Raw genomic sequence first — 19,357 nt, 5'->3', positions numbered from 1 at the left:
GAGGGGGTGTCGCCATATACATAAAGAGCAACTTAAATGTTTCTGTATCCATTACACCCTCTGTCCCTAAGCAATTTGAATGTGTCTTAAATGTGGCCCTTGGTAATAATGCCCATCTGATGCTAGCAGGAATTTATCACCCTCCTTCGGCCTCCTTATGTGCTATTAACAAATTGTCTGACCTGCTGTCTAACTATGCTAAATCCGAATAATTAACAGTGGGTGGTCTTATTCTGGATTGGTTGATGCCAGTATCTGATCGGCTGAAAGATATTTGTATTGAGCTAAATCTAACTCAGCTGATAACTACTCGCCTCAACTTTAAAGACTCTCTTAGATATTATTCTAACACAGATATTATTCTAACACCAGTCTCAACGTCAACAGTGAAGAGGCGACTCCGGGATGCTGGCCTTCTAGGCAGAGTTACAAAGAAAAAGCCATATCTCAGACTGGACAATAAAAATAAAAGATTAAGATGGGGAAAATAACACAAACACTGGACAGAGGAACTCTGTCTAGAAGGCCAGCAACCCGGAGTTGCCTCTTCACTTTTGACATTGAGACTGGTTTTGCGGGTACTATTTAATGAAGCTGCCAGTTGAGGACTTGTGAGGCGTCTGTTTCTCAAACTAGACACTCTAATGTACTTGTCCTCTTGCTCAGTTGTGCACCGGGGCCCCCCACTCCTTTTTCTATTCTAGTTAGAGCCAGTTTGCGATGTCCTGTGAAGGGAATAGTACACGGCGTTGTACGAGATCTTCAGTTTCTTGGCAATTTCTCGCATGGAATAGCCTTCATTTCTCAGAACAAGAATAGACTGACGACTTTCAGAAGAAAGTTCTTTGTTTCTGGCCATTTTGAGCCTGTAATCGAACCCACAAATGCTGATGCTCCAGATACTCAACTGGTCTAAAGAAGGCCAGTTTTATTGCTTCTTTAATCAGGACTACAGTTTTCAGCTGTGCTAACATAATTGCAAAAGGGTTTCCTAATGATCAATTAGCCTTTTAAAATGATAAATTTGGATTAGCTAACACAACGTGCCATTGGAACACAGGAGTGATGGTTGCTGATAATGGGCCTCTGTACACCTATGTAGATATTCCATTAAAAGTCAGCCATTTCCAGCTACAATAGTCATTTGCAACATTAACTTCTTATGGCTGAAGGGGCAGTATTGAGTAGCTTGGATGAAAGGTGCACAGAGGTGCCCAGAGTAAACGGCCTGCTCCATGTCATAGTTGCTAATACATGCATATTATTATTAGTATTGGATAGAAAACACTCTGAAGTTTCTAAAACTGTTTGAATTATGTCTGTGAGTATAACATAACTCATATGGCAGGCAAAAACCTGAGAAGTTCCACTTCCTGTTTGGATATTTTCTGGGGGTGCCAGATTTTCAACCAAGCTCTCATTGAAAATACAGAGAGATATGGATGGGTTTTCACTTCCTACGGCTTCCACTAGATGTCAACAGTCAATAGAACTTTGTCTGATGACTCTAATGTGAAGGGGGGCCGAAGGAGACAGGAATGAGTAATCACTTCCATGAGGTGCCCACGCATTGAATTGGCGCGTTCATGTGAGAGGGAGCTCCGTTCCATCGGTCAATTGAAGTCGATGTAATTCTCCGGTTGGAACGTTATTCAAGATGTATGTTAACAACATTCTAAAGATTGATTCAGTACATCGTTTGACATGTTTCTACTGACTGTAACTGAACTTTTGGACATTTCGTCACGTTATAGTGGACACGCTTTGAGACTTTGGTTAGGGAGTTTGGTAAACAATTCGAAAGTAGCTAATTGGACATAAATAACGGACATTATCGAACAAATCAAGCATGTATTTATTTGGAAAGGCACACATATCTGTCATATCTATCTGCACACATATCTGTCTATATAAGGTTCCACAGTGCATGTCAGAGCAAAAACCAAGCAATGAGGTCGAAGGAATTGTACGTAGAGCTCCGAGACAGGARTGTGTCGAGGCACAGATCTGGGGAAGGGTACCAAAAAACTTCTGCAGCATTGAAGGTTCCCAAGAACACAGTGGCCTCCGTCATCCTTAAATTTAAGAAGTTTGGAACCACCAAGACCCTTCTWAGAGTTGGCCGCCCGGCCAAACTGAGAAAGCGAGAGAAAAGGGCCTTGGTCAGGGAGGTGACTAAGACCCGATGGTCACTCTCACAGAGRTCCAGAGTTCCTCTGTGGAGATGGGAGAACCTACCAGAAGGACAACCATCTCTGCAGCAATCCAACAATCAGGCCTTTATGGTAGAGTGGCCAGACGGAAGCCACTCCTCACTAAAAGGCACATGAAAGCCCGCTTGAAGTTTGCCAAAAGGCACCTAAAGGACTCTCAGAGCATGAGAACCAAGATTCTCTGGTCTGATGAAACCAAGATTGAACTCTTTGGCCTGAATGCCAAGCGTCACGTCTGAAGGAAACCTGGCACCATCCCTACGGTGAAGCATGATGGTGGCAGCATCATGCTGTGGGGATGTTGTTCAGCGGCAGGGACTGGGAGACTAGTCAGGATCGAGGGAAAGATAAATGTAGCAACGTACAGAGAGATCTCTGCTCCAGGGCGCACAAGACCTCAGACTGGGGCCATGGTTCAACTTCCAACTGGACAACGACCCTAAGCACACAACCAAGTCAATGCAGGAGTGGCTTCGGGACAAGTCTCTGAATGTCCTTGAGTGGCCCAGCCAGAGCCCAGACTTGAACCCGATCGAACATCTCCGGAGAGACCTGAAAATAGCTGTGCAGCGACACTCTCCATCCAACCTGACAGAGCTTGAGAGAATCTGCAGAGAAGAATGGGAGAAACTCCCCAAAAACAGGTGTGCCAAGCTTGTAGCCTCATACTCAAGTAGATTCGATGCTGTAATTGCTGCCAAAGGTGCTTCAATAAAGTACTCAGTGAAGGGTCTGAATAATTATTTAAATGTGATATTTCAGATTTTTTCTTATTAATACATTTGCAACTGTTTCTAAAAACGTGTTTGTGCTTTGTCATTATGGGTATTGTGTGTACATTGATGAGAAAAAAACTAAAATTTTAGAATGAGGCTGTAACGTAACAATGTGGAAAAAGTCAAGGGGTCTGAATACTTTTCGAATGCAGTGTACTTTATTTTCATTTCAACCATTTGATGTACAGTACCAGTCAAAAGTTTGGACACATCTACTCATTCAAGGGTTTTCTTTATTTTTACTATCTTCTACATTGTAGAAAAATTGTGAAGAAATCAAACTAACACATATGGAATCATATGGTAACCAAAGAAGTGTTAAACAAATCAAAATATTTTTGATTCTCAATGTCGCCACTCTTTGCCTTGGTGACAGCTTTGCACACTCTTGGCATTCTATCAACCAGCTTCACCTGGAATGATTTTCCAAAAGCCTTGAAGGAGTGCCCACATATGTGACCCGTTTCAGGAAACTAGGCGTATGTCGCGGGGTCACTACTTCTCAGGAGAGCCGTTTGAACGTAAACTTTTTTTAAATCAAAATGCATTTWTGGGTAGAAATGCCTTTTCGATCATGTGAACTTTCATGTGCCTTAATAACATACTTGTATGCCATCTGTAAAATATGAATAAAAGTGTTCAATTATGAGCCTAGTTGGTTTAGCCAAAGAAAAGTCAGCAACATTCCCACTAGCCATGATTGGCTGAGATAATGTTTGGGCTGGATATGCCGAGAGATGAGTTTGGATTGGTCTGCCATATAGCACGCTTCTGTCAATTTGAGCTGGTCAGTATGTCTAGGTAATCCTGTCTAACACTGCTTTTTTATGTATCGTGTAGTAAGARTGCATAAGTGTTGCTCTCAACTTTCTGGAGGACTGAGTTTTGATATCAGTGGAATTTGAGTATGATAGCTAAGGAGATGGACAAAACAACTGTCTCCAGATTACATCTCAAACTAAGAGCAACCATGGCATCCGACAGGAGATGCGTCCAACCACGAATGTGGGTAAGAGAGTCTAGCTAGCTACATTTTCAGATATTACACGTTTCTAATTATGACAGAAAGAGCCATTTGCTTGGCTAGCTATTGCCTAATGTTAGCTAGCTAACATTCAACCTGGTTGGTTAGCTACCTGCAGATTCATGCAGGCTAGTAAAATCATGAGTTGTGATTATGGTTCATTGTTTACCTAGCTAGCTAGCTAACGTTAGCGTGTATAACCTTACTATACGTATCTCAGAGCCATTTGCAGATTAATAAAGGGTAGTAACATCATGAGTTGTGATTATGGTTCATTGATTACTTACCTAGCTAACTAGCTACATGTCTTAACAAAAGACTGCACTATGCAAGTAACCATTTCAGGTGCGTTCGTAAATTCAGTCTGGCCATCTACTCTGATTTCAGAGCACTCTCGTCTGAGTAGAGGGCGCAGAATAACTGATGAATTTACGAAAGCTCTATACCCGTTGAATATGGCCGGTGTCAGTAAACATCAGTAYACATCGGCCAGAGGGTCTGGTGTGCGCTCTGAATGCGAAACGCTCTGAATTTACAACTGACAATCTGACAGCACAGTTGCAGTCACCAACACTCTGGATAACATYACAGCCTAACCAGCTCTGCTAGGGCGAGTAATGTTCAGTGAGCTGTTCTCTCTCKCGTAGAAGTCTGGAAGTAGCTAGCAAGTTAGCTTGGGTGCTTGACTGCTGTTAGTACATTAGGATCTACCCTTAATGAGATGGGTTGGGCTAAAGCTTAAGAGGGTGTGAACAATGCTGAATGGGTGTAGACAAAGAAGGGCTCTCCAATAGTAGTACCAAAACATTCAAAGGCCATTTTCTCAAAAGTGAGTTTACAAGTTAATCAACTTTCAAAGAAAAATAGCTTTCCCATTGTTCCTAAACTGTACTGTGTGATATACCATTTTACCATTTCAAATTTTGCTACATTTGAGCTAGTCAGTCACATATGCTGAGCACTTGTTGGCTGTTTTCCCTTCACTCTGCGGTCTAACTCATCCCAAACCATCTCAATTGGGTTGAGGTCAGGTGATTGTGGAGGCCAGGTCATCTGATGCAGCACTCCATCACTAGCACTTACACAGCCTGGAGGTGTGTTGGGTCATTGTCCTGTTGAAAAACAAATGATAGTCCCACAAAGAGCAAACCAGATGGAATGGGGTATCACTGCACAATGCTGTGGTAACCATGCTGGTTAAGTGTGCCTTGAATTCTAAATAAATCAACAACAGTGTCACCAGCAAAGCACCAACACAACATTTTTACATMTTTTATTTAACTAGGCAAGTCAGTTAAGAACAAATTCTTATTTACAATGACGGCCTACCCCGGCCAAACCCTCCCCCAGACAACACTGGGCCAATTGTGCGCCGCCCTATGGGTTTCCCGATCGCGGCCGGTTGTGATACAGCCTGGGATCGAACTAGGGTCTGTAGTGACGCCTCTAGCACTAAGATGCAGTGCCTTAGACCACTGTGCTACACGGGAGCCCTAACCATCACACCTTCTCCTCCATGCTCACGGTGGAAACCACACATGCGGAGATCATCTGTTCATCTACTCTGCTTCTCACAAAGACAGAGCGGTTGGGAGCAAAAATCTCAAATTTGGACTCATCAGACCAAAGGACAGATTTGCACCGGTCTAATGTTTATTGCTCGTGTTTCTTGACCCAAGTAAGTCTCTTCTTCTTATTGGTGTCATTTAGTAGTAGTTCCTTTGCAGCAATTCATCCATGAAGGCCTGATTCACGTGGTCTCCTCTGAGCAGTTGATGTTGAGATGTGTCTGTTACTTGAACTCTGTGAAGCATTTATTTGGGCAGCAATTTCTGAGGCTGGTAACTCTAATGAACTTATCCTCTGCAGCAGAGGTAACTCTGGGTCTTCCTTTCCTGTGGCAGTCCTCATGAGGGCCAGTTCCATCATAGCGCTTGATGGTTTTTGCGACTGCACCTGAAGAAACGTTCAAAGTTCTTGACATTTTCCGGATTGACTGACCTTCATATCTTAAAGTAATGGACTGCCACTTCTCTTTGATTATTTGAGCTGTTCATATGGACTTGTTTTTTTACTAAATACGGCTTTCTTCTGTATACCACCCCTACCTTGTCACAACACAACTGATTGGCTCAAATGCATTAGCAGGAAAGAAATTCCACAAATGTACTTTTAACAAGGCACACCTGTTAATTGAAGTGCATTCTAGGTGACTACCTCATGAAGCTGGTTGAGAGAATGCCAAGAGAGTGCAAAGCTGTCARKYAGGCAAAGGGTGGCTACTTTGAAGAATCTCACATATAGAACATATTTTGATTTGTTCAACACTTTTTTGGTTACTACATTATTCCATATGTGTTATTTCATAGTTATGATGTCTTCACTATTATTCTACAATATAGAAAATATAGTAAAAAAATTAAGAAAACCTTTGAATAAGTAGGTGTGTCCAAACTTTTGACTGGTATTGTATACGATGTATTAAATACCTTGCTAATAATCAATGTAAAAAAAATCCACAGGAGCTGATTCACTTGACCCCTTCTACTACAGCTTTCAGCCCCACTTATTGTTGAACCTATATTTTTTACTTAACAACTGATCCTGGGTTTATCCCTTAGATTCGGAAAGTGGCACCTGTCCTCACCCTACATAAGGGTCAGAGATCCTTCTGACTTAGATAATTACTGCCCAATCACCAAGTTATCTTGCCTAGCCAAGTTATTAGAATCCCTGACCAAATCCCAGCTAAGAACTATTTTAACTTCTCACTCTATTCTAAGCATGCACGGTTTCGGACACTATGCTTGTTTTAGATGGTGTTAAATTGCCTAGATCATAAAAAAACATTGTGCTGCCTCATTTATAGATCTTTCCAAGGCATTCGACACCATTGACCATTCCTAGTTTCCTTGATATTATGAAAGGTGCACTGCAGGGGTAGAGTTTGGTCCTGTTCTCTTTCATATTTATATAAATAATATTGGTCTATGTATTCAATCCTGTAATATACATCTGTATGCAGATGATATGGTTATGTATGCCATTGCACTGACTGTTGACCAAAGCTGATTTTGTTACATTACATGAAGGCAATGTTGATTTAAAACAGGCCAAACTAAATATATGTTGTTCTCTAATTCACAGAAAAATTTGTCAGATGGGCTACATATTCACTCATTGATTGTTTCTCAAATCGAGCGGGTTCCCGCCTATAAAGATCTGGACGTTTAGATTGATTAAGATCTAACATCTAAAAAACATACTGATGAGCTAGTTAAAAAGCTAAGATTTAAAGGTGCACTATGTAGAAAAATTCTAATTCGCCTAATTTCAGTTTATGTGACAAAACAAGCAAGTATAGTGGAGAGAATGATTGTACCATCTAAACAGCTGTGAAATATATTTTCCATATCCAAAAATATAGTAGTTTCAGCTGTTTTGAAACTGATGTAAAAGACGCTAAAACAAAAATGAAGAACGTGAAGTATAGAAATAGTGCACATAGAACAGCTCTACCGTTTTACACTTGCTTTCAACGAGAATGACAGATCTATAACTCTATAACCAAAAAGTTACATATTGCAGCTTTAAAGTGGGCTTAATTTTGGGAAATAGCTCTTGCCTCTCCATGAACAGCAGGAAGCAGATTGTACTGTAGATTTTTCTGCCAGTTCTTGACTATGGTGATAGTTAAACCTTTGGATGCTGTCTACCATAGCGACCTTGGCTTTATTATAGGTGACAGTTTTAATACTCATCACTGCATCCTGTATAAGAAGGTCAGCTGGACCTCACAAAAATCCTGCATACCCACTTCATTACTCCCTTCTTGTTTACAAAGCTTGGCTCCACAAGCTTCTAACATACCTAATTTCTCTGTTGAAATATAAAAACATTTTGATACCAWACCCGTTCGCAGGGTGGATTAACTCTTACGGTCCCGCTTGTCTCCTCAAGGTTTAGTGAATCTACCTTTAGATTTAACGCACCACAGTTATGGAATACCTTACAAAACAAATGACACCTGGATTCCCTGGTGCCGATAGGATAGTTTAAAACTCTGCTATTAAATGAGTTCACTGATTTGTGCATTTGTTTCAATTGATTATTATAACTTGTTGTAGTAACCTGATGTAAATATATTTTTAGCCTTCTTGTATCTTTTTGTTGTATTGATGGACTTTTTCGGAGCACCATTGTAAATGAGACACTGGTCTCAAATGGGTTCCCCTGATTAAATAAAAGTTAATTTTTATTATTATTTTTTTTTTTTGAAAATGCTCTAGGAGATCAACCAAATAGAAAGGCTGACGAACCTAAGTCTCTGGCTCAGTGTGATCAGGAGTAGTTTTTTCTTCGTGACTATGAACTTGGATTACAGAGAGGCAGGGAGTTCCTGATTGAGCGGCCCACTGGTCTTGTTAAATTCAATGAGCACTGAGCATACCCGTAAAAACATCACGGAATACATAAATCCAATACTCCAATATCCATTAAAAATATCTTCAAGTCTGTCACGCAATGCACATTTCCTCTCTCTCTCTCTCTCTCGCTCTCTCTCCTCTCTCTCCTCTCTCTCTCTCTCTCTCTCTCTCTCTCTCTCTCTCTCTCTCTCTCTCTCTCTCTCTCTCTCTCTTCTCTCTCTCTCTTCTCCTCTCTCTCTCTCTCTCTCCTCTCTCTCTCTCTCTCTTCTCTCTCTCTCTCTCTCTCTCTCTCTCTCTCTCTCTCTCCCTTCCCTCTCTCTCTCTCCTCACTCTCAAGTCAAATTTCTCTCTCTCTGATGACTTTCTCTGTTAAAAAAATACAATTAATTTAAGTTTGGTTTTGGGGGGAACATTGGGGGCTCGGGAGATTTAAAGAACATTTTAAACTCTGTTTTCATTTTTCTGTCTCCCTCTCGTCTTACTGCACCGCTCCCCCACATCAGTAATCCAATACACAGGCTTCTATTGTGCTGAGATGAGAGGCTGGCCTCCTCCACTGCTGGGGACCTGATGCACCTCGCTCCCTCTCGCTCTCTCACACTCCCCTCACTCCCTCTCTTGCTCTCTCTACAGCGTAATCTGTGAGGGACTTAAAGGGACCTTATCTCCAGGCTCTACTGCTTCATTTCATGCTTGATTTACTTTAATTTGTCTGATAGGGCACAAGGATTTGGAGAAAGCCCATCTTTGGCTTAGGAGAGGAAGTGAGAGGAAAAAAACACATTTCTCAGGCACATTGTCACAGGTTTTTTACTTCTCCCTCTCTCTCTCTCTCCCTCTCCCTCTCTGTCTAGATTTCATGGAGAAGGGAATGATCTTGCTGCTGTGGTGCAGTAGTCTGTTTGAGTGCGTTGGGGGTTTCAAGCTGTTGGAGAATAAAGAGGTTGTAGGGTGTGGAGTGATTTTATGATGTGCTGCAGCCCAGTGATGGATGTGTTAAGTCCTCTCTTAGTCGTACTGAGACCGCGTACAGCCCCTGCTGATGGTTCAGGGCTGACCAACCACAAGCTCAAGACTCCGATATACAGTATAGCACTGATATAATCGCCCCATCATTAAAGAAAAGCTTGTGTTCTGTGGACTGAAATCCCAATCCCACAACCGGTGGGATCCCTAGAACCATCTAAATAGCCAATTCCACAAAACACTAATGCAAATAATTAAAATATGCATCTTCATATTAAATCATTCTGTATATAATTGGGAGAATGTGATATGGAGTTGATAAAAAATAAATAAAAACAGGCCTAGAAATGAGCTCAAATAAATAAATAACAATACTAATGATACAATTTATTCCTTGATTGACTTCCATACTTCCTCAGTAACCTGTGCATGTTTCCTCTGGCCCAAAAGGCTTTCTTTTCCTCCCACACACTTCCCATTTTATTTGACCATGATCAGAAAGCTTACATTTCCCTCCCCGGGCCTTCCTGTCAAACCCCTGTAGGGTAGGGGGCATCGCTGCTCGGGTCAAGCCTTTCTAGTTCTATTCTTCCTTTAGATCTGCCCCCCCCCATTTACAAACACCGAAGGCCCTTTCCATTCCGTCGACAGACTTGAATTCAAACATCCGAACTCAAGCAGTCGTCCTCTCCCTCAGTCACTTGAGGAGAAATGGACCACTTCTCATCTTTTTAAGAAACATTTTTGTGTGTTGAAAATGCCTAACCACGTGTATAATCTATTTGCGTACACTTCAAACAGACATACCCCGCCAGACACGCCACTATGGGTGTCTTCACGGTACCCAAACCCCAAAAAATMATTTAATGCGTCGCTCAGTTATGTACAGAGCCATGTCATCGTGGAATGCTCTGCCACCGGAGGTGACTCTCGCAAAAAGCAAGTTTAGCTTTAAAAAAAAATAAAAAAATAACATATTGTATCACTGCGCATCTCGAATTTAACTGTACTGTATATATGAATATGTATATATGAATACTGTGTAAATAGTACTTTTGTTGACTCTTCGTGTCTATATAACTCTTATTTTTTTGTTCTTCTCTATGAGTGTTCTGTACTTTATCAAGTATTTGTTTGTTTGATCCAAATACACTGAACTCACAAAAGAATATAGGCTAACCTGACTGCGATAATTGAAATTCCCCTCGAGACACGGAATTTACTTAACAGCAGCTGTGTGAACGTTGATAAACAGACTGATGATCCAGCAACACATCTTTATCCACGCTGAGGCTTTAATTACTGCCGAGTTGTTTGTTGAGGAGATGATTAATATGCTGGAGGAAAAACCTCCTAATTGAATACCGCAACACTCCAACAATCAGGGAGGAACATGGCGTTTTGTTTTTTTTGAAGATTAGAGGCCTTTATCATTATCGATATGAATATTATTATTAACAGCATTATTTGGTATCTTAGTTAATTCGGCTGACAACCAGGTCCCTCCTCCTCCTCCCTCCCTCGTTCATCCACATAGTGAGAGATCCATCATTTAGACACTGCCTTTATAAACGAGACAAAGTGAGGGTCAGGTGGACAAGTGTGTTGATAATATTCACCAAGGAGGAATTGGAAGTATAGCGAGATATATAATACTAGATTGGCTTATGTTATGAATGACACTTTCCACACCTTTCAGATCACATTCTGCATGTCAAAAGTCAATCTTCCTGTTCTTACACAGTAAATCAAGGATAGTTGAAATCACAGCTTTTAAAGAAAATGTGGGTTAAATTGAAGAGAGTGATACAATTCCTGGAGTCAGTGTTGATAACTGGAGTTCATTGAGAGTACTTTTAACTCCATTAAGAGTTACCAGAAGTTAAATCTATGGAGTTATTCACAGATTTGGGAGGGGCTTCATTGTCATATTTCCAAGCATGTTGTGTTACAGATAGATTTTTAAAATTATTTTTTAAATCTGTGTTTTGATTGTTTGCATTTGATTGTTAATTATCTTATGCCACACGAAGATAAGAAACATACCGATTGTATTCGTTTGCCAAAAAATGTATGTGGTTGGATTTAAAGCAACCGTTAGTGAGATAGTTATTCCAGTTTATGTAGTGTAGGTAGTCTTCATGGACTGGGATTTCTTCCCTACTCTGACAAGCATTCTAAACACAAGTTGTGAGTGATGTAACAGTGCTGGATATCCTCCTGCAAGTTGGCTTCCAACAGAGATTGGATATCACATTGCAAACCAACATAATGTAACACATTAAAGCCGTTTTCAAATAAGGCTTCGCACACTTAGAACTCAAAGGAAGTGGATTGTTAATTCAAAACAACACAGAAAAGTGTCAAATGGCAAGGGAGCTGATTTAAAAACAACACTGACAATAGTAAAATGGCAAGGGAGCTGATTTAAAAACAACACTGACAATAGTAAAATGGCAAGGGAGCTGATTTAAAAACAACACTGACAATAGTAAAATGGCAATTGGCGTTAAATCTAAGCAACTCTCTGAAGGTTGGATATTCACTTAATTTAGTGTTGCTTTAACTCCAAAAATATCAACACGATGACAAGAGTAGTTTTAACACAAAACGTGGGTGGGACCATARAAACCCCAAATAGTGTTACATTTGTAGTTGATTTAACTCTTGCTATTTAACTGAGTACATTTCCAATATGGCACTTTCAAAAATATCTTTCAGATGTACACGTCTACTATACAGTAGATGTATCCTATATCCCTGACTTCATCACTTCACATAACTATCTCTTTTCAATAACACATTTCACTTGTAGGACTATATACATGTACTATATATATACAGTATTTACATACATCCCTGGCTTCACCACATCACATACTGTAATATATCTAAAGTAAAGAGACTGTCTCCCACTGTATCTTCCTGCTCTTACATTTCCAATCCACTCTAGCCCAATGTGGCCGGGCTGGTCTCGCCACTGGTTTACACCCGCTTTGCTCTCCGCCAGTCCCCCTGTGAAAAGGCTTTAGGGACTCAATCATGGGGACTTTGATGTCGTCTGGAGCTGTAATGATTTAACATTGTTCCAGGGATTTCTCTAATCCAACACTGCCATTAAAATCCATTTTCCATCCCCATCCCTCCTCCGATCCTCCCAGGCCCTCGTTACTTGCTGCTGCATCTGTGTCGCTCCTCCGTCTCACTTTGTCTCCCTCGCTCTCTCTCATTATCCATCTCTCTCTCGCTCTACTCTCTCCCGAAACGTATTATTGGACTTATTATTGGACAGGATCAAATGTACATTCCTTGGCAGTTGGAAAAAGTTATATCCAAGTCAGAGTGGTTGGTGGTGATAATGAATGTTGGAAGTCAATTGAAACTGTATGCCTGCAGGCGTATTATTATAGATTGATTATAGAATAGGTTTGTGATTATATAACACATTTATATTTCACTGTTAGGAAGATTGACAGGACACCACAATTGTCATCGAAGTAAAAGTTATCCATWAAAAAATGTCATATTTGTTTAAATTTCAAGATTCATATATAAAATATGTTGTATCCCATCAGAGGAAAGTGTGTATAACAACCCTTTCATATACTGTATTTATTCCCTAAGCCAGTGATTCTCAAACCTCTCCTCGGGGACCATCAGACATGTAACAATTTTGCTATAGCCCAGAACTAACTCGCCTGATTCACCTAGTCAAGTGTTTCATGATTAGTTGACCATTTGAATCAGGTCTGCTAGCTGTGGAATAGTTCAAATACTTGGAACGACTGGGGGTCCCACGGGAGAGGTTTGAAAAACCCTTCCCTAAGCAACCTCACCAAAGAGCAGCAAAATCTTGGAGAAAAATACATATTTCTAAACGATCAGATAAAAGGCAGTGTAGCTCATTACTGACATGGACATGATTCTTTATCTCCTTTTAATCATGTTCTGCCCTGAAGGAGAGCGGAGAGAGAGGAGATACCACACTGACTGTAGTAATCTGGGACAAAGACTGAAAGTCTGTCTGTGCTAGTAATATCACACTAGACAATGGCTACAAAACCATGAAAAGATATAAACCAGATATGCCAGGTCCTTTACGTTTATGATTTGTGTTTGTTCCGGTTAATTAACCAACTCATAAGTCCACACCTTCAGCAAATTTTGATGAAGTTGTGGTGGACTTATGAGTTGGTTAATTAATCGGTATAGTGTAGTGTGTGTGTGTGCGTGCATGTGTGTGTGRGTGCGTGTTGTCTTACTTGGTCCGTCCCACTCGTCCTTGTTCGGTGGCCTTACGTCCGACTTCCCACTGTGTCCATCGTCAACCTGTGATTTTGATTGTCCACCATCTTCTTCACCTGAGGAAGGATAGTTCAGAGGTCAGCCTCACTCGGSAGCAAAGGGGCCATCTAATGGTAACATCGACTTGGTTATTTTACAGTCAACCTGCTATTCATTTAGAAATGAAATGGTTATTACACAAATATATATTGTTTTAAACTGTTGAAATATGACTGCAAACTAAAGCATTAGCCGAGTCTATGCTATCTAACTGACGCTGTTCATACTGGGAATGAATGCAGCAAAAGAGAGAGAGATGTGGTATAGAGTTCACAAGTAWGACATTAAGCTGTGCTCCTTGAACAACATAAACTGGAGTAAATGTCTGATGTGTGTTTATTACGATGCAGTGATGTAACAGTGATGTTCTGCGAAACGAACAGGAAAAGTTAAACATCGGTTGAATGAAGGACATGAGGAAGATTACAGAGAGATTTGCAAAACTACTGTGCACAGCTGCTAGCCTGGTATTAATCTATTATTGGTTTAACTGTACTGGTGTCTGCTAGAAGGAGTTTGTATTGTAAGGAAGGATGAAATGGAGTTRGCTTGGCTGGGCCTAGAAAAAAATGAACTCTGTCTTTCTGTTTAAAATGAATGATAACCCTGATATTACAGCCGTAACTGTATGCGCCTGACTGGTCGACGTCTACATAAAGTATGAGACTGACTCCTCTGCTGATGTTAGGTATGTCGGAAGCTTATGAAGCAGGGCTTTGTGAACAAAAAGAGCGTAATGATGTGATCTACATGACTTTAAAGACGGGCCGGCCAATGTTTTGGTAAAGAATGCAGTGATGAGTAATAAAACGGTCTCCTGTGATAAAACAAAGGGTGCTATGACAAACAGCATCCAGGGGTTTAAGAGTAGTGGCAGCTGCAATTTCATAAATAGTATCACCGTAATCAAGAACAGATAGAAAGGTTGACTGCACAATCTGCTTCCTGCTGACTAGAGAGAGGCAACYTCTGTTTCTATAAAAAAAAAGCCCACTTTAAATCTTAGCTTCTTAACGAGCTCATTCGTAGGCTTTTTTAACATTAAATCATTGTTAATTCAAATGCGAAGGTATTTGAATGCAGGGACTTGTTCGATTATAGAACCATCTGAGGAGTGAAGCTGCAAAACCGGACTGTGGCCATGACACAGCCAGGTCAGAAGTCAGAGCAATTGCATACATAGTAGTACACCATACAGTATKTTCAAAAGTATGCTATTGCAGCCACACCCGTTGCTGACAGGCATATAAAACCGAGCACACCGCCATGAAATCTCCATAGATGAACATTGGCAGTAGAATTGCCTTACTGAAGAGCTAAGTGACTTTCAACGTGGTACCGTCATAGGATTCCACCTTTCCAACAAGTCAGTTCGGCAGATTTCTGCCCTGCTACAGCTGCCCCGGTCAATTGTAAGTGCCTTTATTGTGAAGTGGAAATGTCTACGAGCAACAACGGCTCTGCCGCGAAGTGGTAGGCCACACAAGCTCACAGAACGGGACCACCGAGTGCTGAAGCGCTTAGTGCGTAAAATTGTCTGTCCTCGGTTGCAATACTCACTACCGCTTTCCAAACTGCCTCTGGAAGCAATGTCAGCACTGTTTGTCGGGAGCTTCATGAAATAGTTTTTCATGGCCGAGCAGCCGCAAACAGGTCTAAGATCACCACACACAATGCCAAGCGTCGGCTGAAGTGGTGTAAAGCTCGCCGTCATTGGACTCTGGAGTAGTGGAAACGCGTTCTCTGGAGTGATGAATCACGCTTCACCATCTGGCAGTCCGATGGACAAATCTAGGTTTGGCGGTTGCCAGGAGAACGCAACCTGCCCCAATGCATAGTACCAACTGTAACGTTTGGTGGAGTAGGAATAATGGCCTGGGGCTGTTTTTCATGGTTCGGGCTAGGCCCCTTAGTTTCAGTGAAGGGAAATCTTAAGGCTACAGCATACAATGACATTCTAGATGATTCTACGCTTCCAACTTTGTGGTAACAGTTTGGGGGAGGCCCTTTCCTGTTTTAGCATGACAATTCCCCCATGCACAAAGCGAGGTCCATACAGAAACGGTTTGTCGAGATCATGTGGAAGAACTTGACTGACCTGCAAAGAGACCTGACCTCAACCCCATCAAACACCTTTTGGATGAATTGACACGCCAACTGTGAGCCAAGCCTAATCGCCCAACACAATTCCCTGCAGTAATGTTCCAACATCTAYTGGAAAGCATTCCCAGCAGAGTGGAGTTTGTTATGGCAGGAAAGGGGGGACCAACTCCATATTAATGCCGATGATTTTGGAATGAGATGTTCGACGAGCAAGTGTCCATATACTTTTGGTAATTTAGTGTACATGTAAAATATATCAAATACATGTCTTCACCTGTAGACAAATATAATTTCCACGAGCACACACAATTACAAAAAAGCAGGTGGCCAAAACATTTTAAATTTCATTTGTAGCTAGAAATAAATGCACTGAAACATTGTCCCTTTCATTCCTTAACAGAAAGAACAAAAGGAACGCATGATGAATAACTGCAACACCAATTTGAAAGATTTCCCTTTTGAAGATTTCTTCCTTGCAAGGTAGTTAGTTTATAAAGTTTGCTGTCTCCAAACTTTCTTGAACGCAGGAAATATTGAAATACATTTCAAGGGAAGATTCATCATTTTTAAATAACATATGTACCATTTAAACAGCGAGTGAATTTAAAAAGGCCTGGGGTTGTTGAATTCCAGTACGGGAGACGGCAGATATAACATCCTCCCCTCAATGACTCTGGAGCAGTGCGCAAATTAGCCTTGTGTGATCGTAAGGTGTGGCCAGGAGAAATGTGTGTAATTTAATTTCAGTTCAAAGAGCTAGTGATAGTATACTGTAGCTCGGGATGTTGAAACCCTGCAGCGATCATGTTGTTATTGACCTTCTATGACCAATACATTTGTTAGTAAAGAAGAGGTTTTTCCTCAATATCGCACTTCTTGTTGGAATTGTATTCTAGAATGAAAAGGAAAAGAATGATCCTCCAGCAACGGAGAATGACGGGGGGAGGTGTGGAGAGATAGAGAGAAAGAGAGGGAAGGAGTGACGGATTCACTCTAGGTGGGTGTTACTGGAGATGTCGAAGATGTCTAACTGCCAGTCCCATCAGTTAGATCCAGACGGTATAAAAACTTCTGTGCATTTTTCGAGACATTTTGCAGGATAATAAAACAAAAGAACTTTGACGACAATTTATTTCCTTATTGGTTAGACTTTTTCAAAAGAGGTGGGGGATCTCAACAGTTATCAGGTGTTACAGTATATAAAGAAGCCAACATAAATACTCTGGCTAGCATAATACAAAGTAGAAGCATCACCTTTGCTGCCTGAGTCATCTGCATCTTTCACACCTTTGCGCTCGGCACCATCAGAGAGGTTCTCATCCATAGAGGCTTCATAAGACAGTGCCACTTTCTCCTCTAATTCACAAAACATCTGGCCCCCTTCCACAGCAACTTCCAAAAAGGGGGAGAGAGAACAAAACAGAGAGAGATCGAGAGAGTGAGAAAATTCAACATACCAATTAGGATCTGGTGAAAAAATACTTGAATCAGTTATAGGACCCATTGTATTGTGAGGTCTGGGGTCCGCTCACCAACCAATAATTCACAAAACGGTACAAACACCCAATTGAGACTCTGCATGCAGGATTCTGCAAAAATATCCTTAGTGTACAACGTAAAACACTATATTGTCACGGATCCCTCCGTCATTACGCACACTAATTGTTTAAATGTGCCCTTTGGTTTCCATTGGGCTGTCGATTACTGTTCCAATGTCRGTTGGTCGTGTGAGTACCTGTGCTGTGTTTTGGCTTTCGTGCCGCTTGTATTGCGCAGATGATTACGGGTCTCGCCCCGGTGTATTTATTCAAGGAACTCCTCGCTCTTTTTTGGGGTTTCAACCCTGTGTTTTGCCTACGTGTTTGTTTGGTCTTCGTCCCCGTGCCTTTACATGGCACGCTGTAATTTGGGTAATAAAAAAAAAAAAAGATTACGCATTCCTGCACCTGTCTCCCGATCCCTTTATACCAACGTGACACAAATAATGCACACAGAGCAGAATTAGGCCGATACCCGCTAATGATCAAAATCCAGAAAAGAGACGTTAAATTCTACAACCACCTAAAAACATATGTTTCCCAAAAGGAAGCAATTCCCAAACCTTCCATAACAAAGCCATCACCTACAGAGAGATGAGCCTGGAGAAGAGTCCCCCAAGCAAGCTGGTCCTGGAGCTCTGTTCACAAACACAAACAGACCCCACAGAGCACCAGGACAGCAACTCAATTAGACCTAACCAAATCATGAGAAAACAAATTGGAAAGAACACATTGGAAAGAATTAACAAAAAACAAAAAAACGAGAATGATATTTGGCCCTAAACAGAGAGTACGCAGTGGCAGAATACCTGACCACTGTGACTGACCCAAACTTAAGGAAAGCTTTGACTATGTACAGATTCAGTGAGCATAGCCTTACAATTGAAAAAAGCCGCCATCGGCAGACCTGGCTCTCATTTTGTGGACAAACTGCCCACTAAATGAGGTGGAAACTGAGCTGCACTTCCAAACCTCCAGCCAAATGTATGACCATATTAGAGACACATATTTCCCTCAGACTACACAGACCCACAAAGAATTTGGGAGAAATAACCCAGTGTGTCATTACAGCAGCAAGATTTGTGACTTGTTGCCACAAGAAAAGGACAACCAGTGAAGAACAAACACCATTGTAAATACAACCCATATTTGTTTATTTATTTTCCCTTTTGTGCTTTAACTATTTGCACATAATATGACATTTGAAATGTCTTTATTCTTTTGGAACTTTTGTGAGTGTAATGTTCACTGTTCATTTTTATATTGTTTATTACACTTTTGTTTATGATCTATTTCACATACTTTGGCAATGTAAACATATGTTTCCCCTGCCATTAAAGCCCCTTAAATTGAACTGAGCATGAGAGAGAGAGAGAGATGACAGTCAGTTCAAGCATTCCCAAAATAAGATGTCCACATCAATGATCAATACAATCTGCCTTCACAGAGGTCTTCCCTCTTCTCAGGCGGATATTAGACTAGAATAATAGAAAACATTTTCAATCAAGAGAGAAATAGGTTGATACAACCAATGGGTTCTACTTCACTCTGCTTTTAAATTCTGAATAAAAGCATATTCTACACAACAAAGTGGTTATTGCACAGTGAGCAAAACAGGAACTGATCCAAAAGCCTAAGGTTGCACTGCAGGGCTAAATATTCACAAAAGCAAAAAACAAGCCACTGAAGGTAGTCAGAACATAACACACTTTTTTATCTGCCAGTACAATGTTGATTTTTTTCATTTACTCCTGATGCCTTCGGGAAGTTCATATTTGATTAATTTTCCTCCCCTCCACACAATTGTACTCATTTAAATCCCAATGATTCATTATTGCTCCGAGCTACGCAAATTCTTTGATATTTGTGTATTCCTGTTTTTGCTTTAATCAGGGGCGGTGAAGGAATCGCGGCTACCTGCCTGAATGAATTAGTTCAGGACATTTCACCTTTGAAATACTGTATG

At 41.0% G+C, this 19,357-nt stretch overlaps 1 protein-coding gene across 2 annotated transcripts in view; it reads right to left on the bottom strand.

Annotated features, from left to right (window-relative positions):
* Window positions 1-19,357, bottom strand: part of LOC111955567 (zinc finger protein ZFPM2) — a 95,239-nt gene that overhangs the window by 55,425 nt on the left and 20,457 nt on the right. The window contains exons 1-2 of one of the 2 annotated variants that reach the window (XM_023975775.1): window positions 17,108-17,236; window positions 13,669-13,767 (exon numbers count right to left, since the gene is read on the bottom strand). In XM_023975775.1, the coding sequence (XP_023831543.1) occupies window positions 13,669-13,767; window positions 17,108-17,225 (217 nt within the window). In that variant the 5' untranslated portion in view covers window positions 17,226-17,236. Of the gene's footprint in view, window positions 1-13,668; window positions 13,768-17,107; window positions 17,237-19,357 lie in introns of those variants that run through there. The other variant, XM_023975776.1, reaches the window with a different exon arrangement.

Source organism: Salvelinus sp. IW2-2015, linkage group LG31 (genome assembly GCF_002910315.2).
Source record: "Salvelinus sp. IW2-2015 linkage group LG31, ASM291031v2, whole genome shotgun sequence".
Lineage (NCBI taxonomy): Eukaryota > Metazoa > Chordata > Actinopteri > Salmoniformes > Salmonidae > Salvelinus > Salvelinus sp. IW2-2015.
This window is presented reverse-complemented; position numbering and strand designations above follow the sequence as displayed.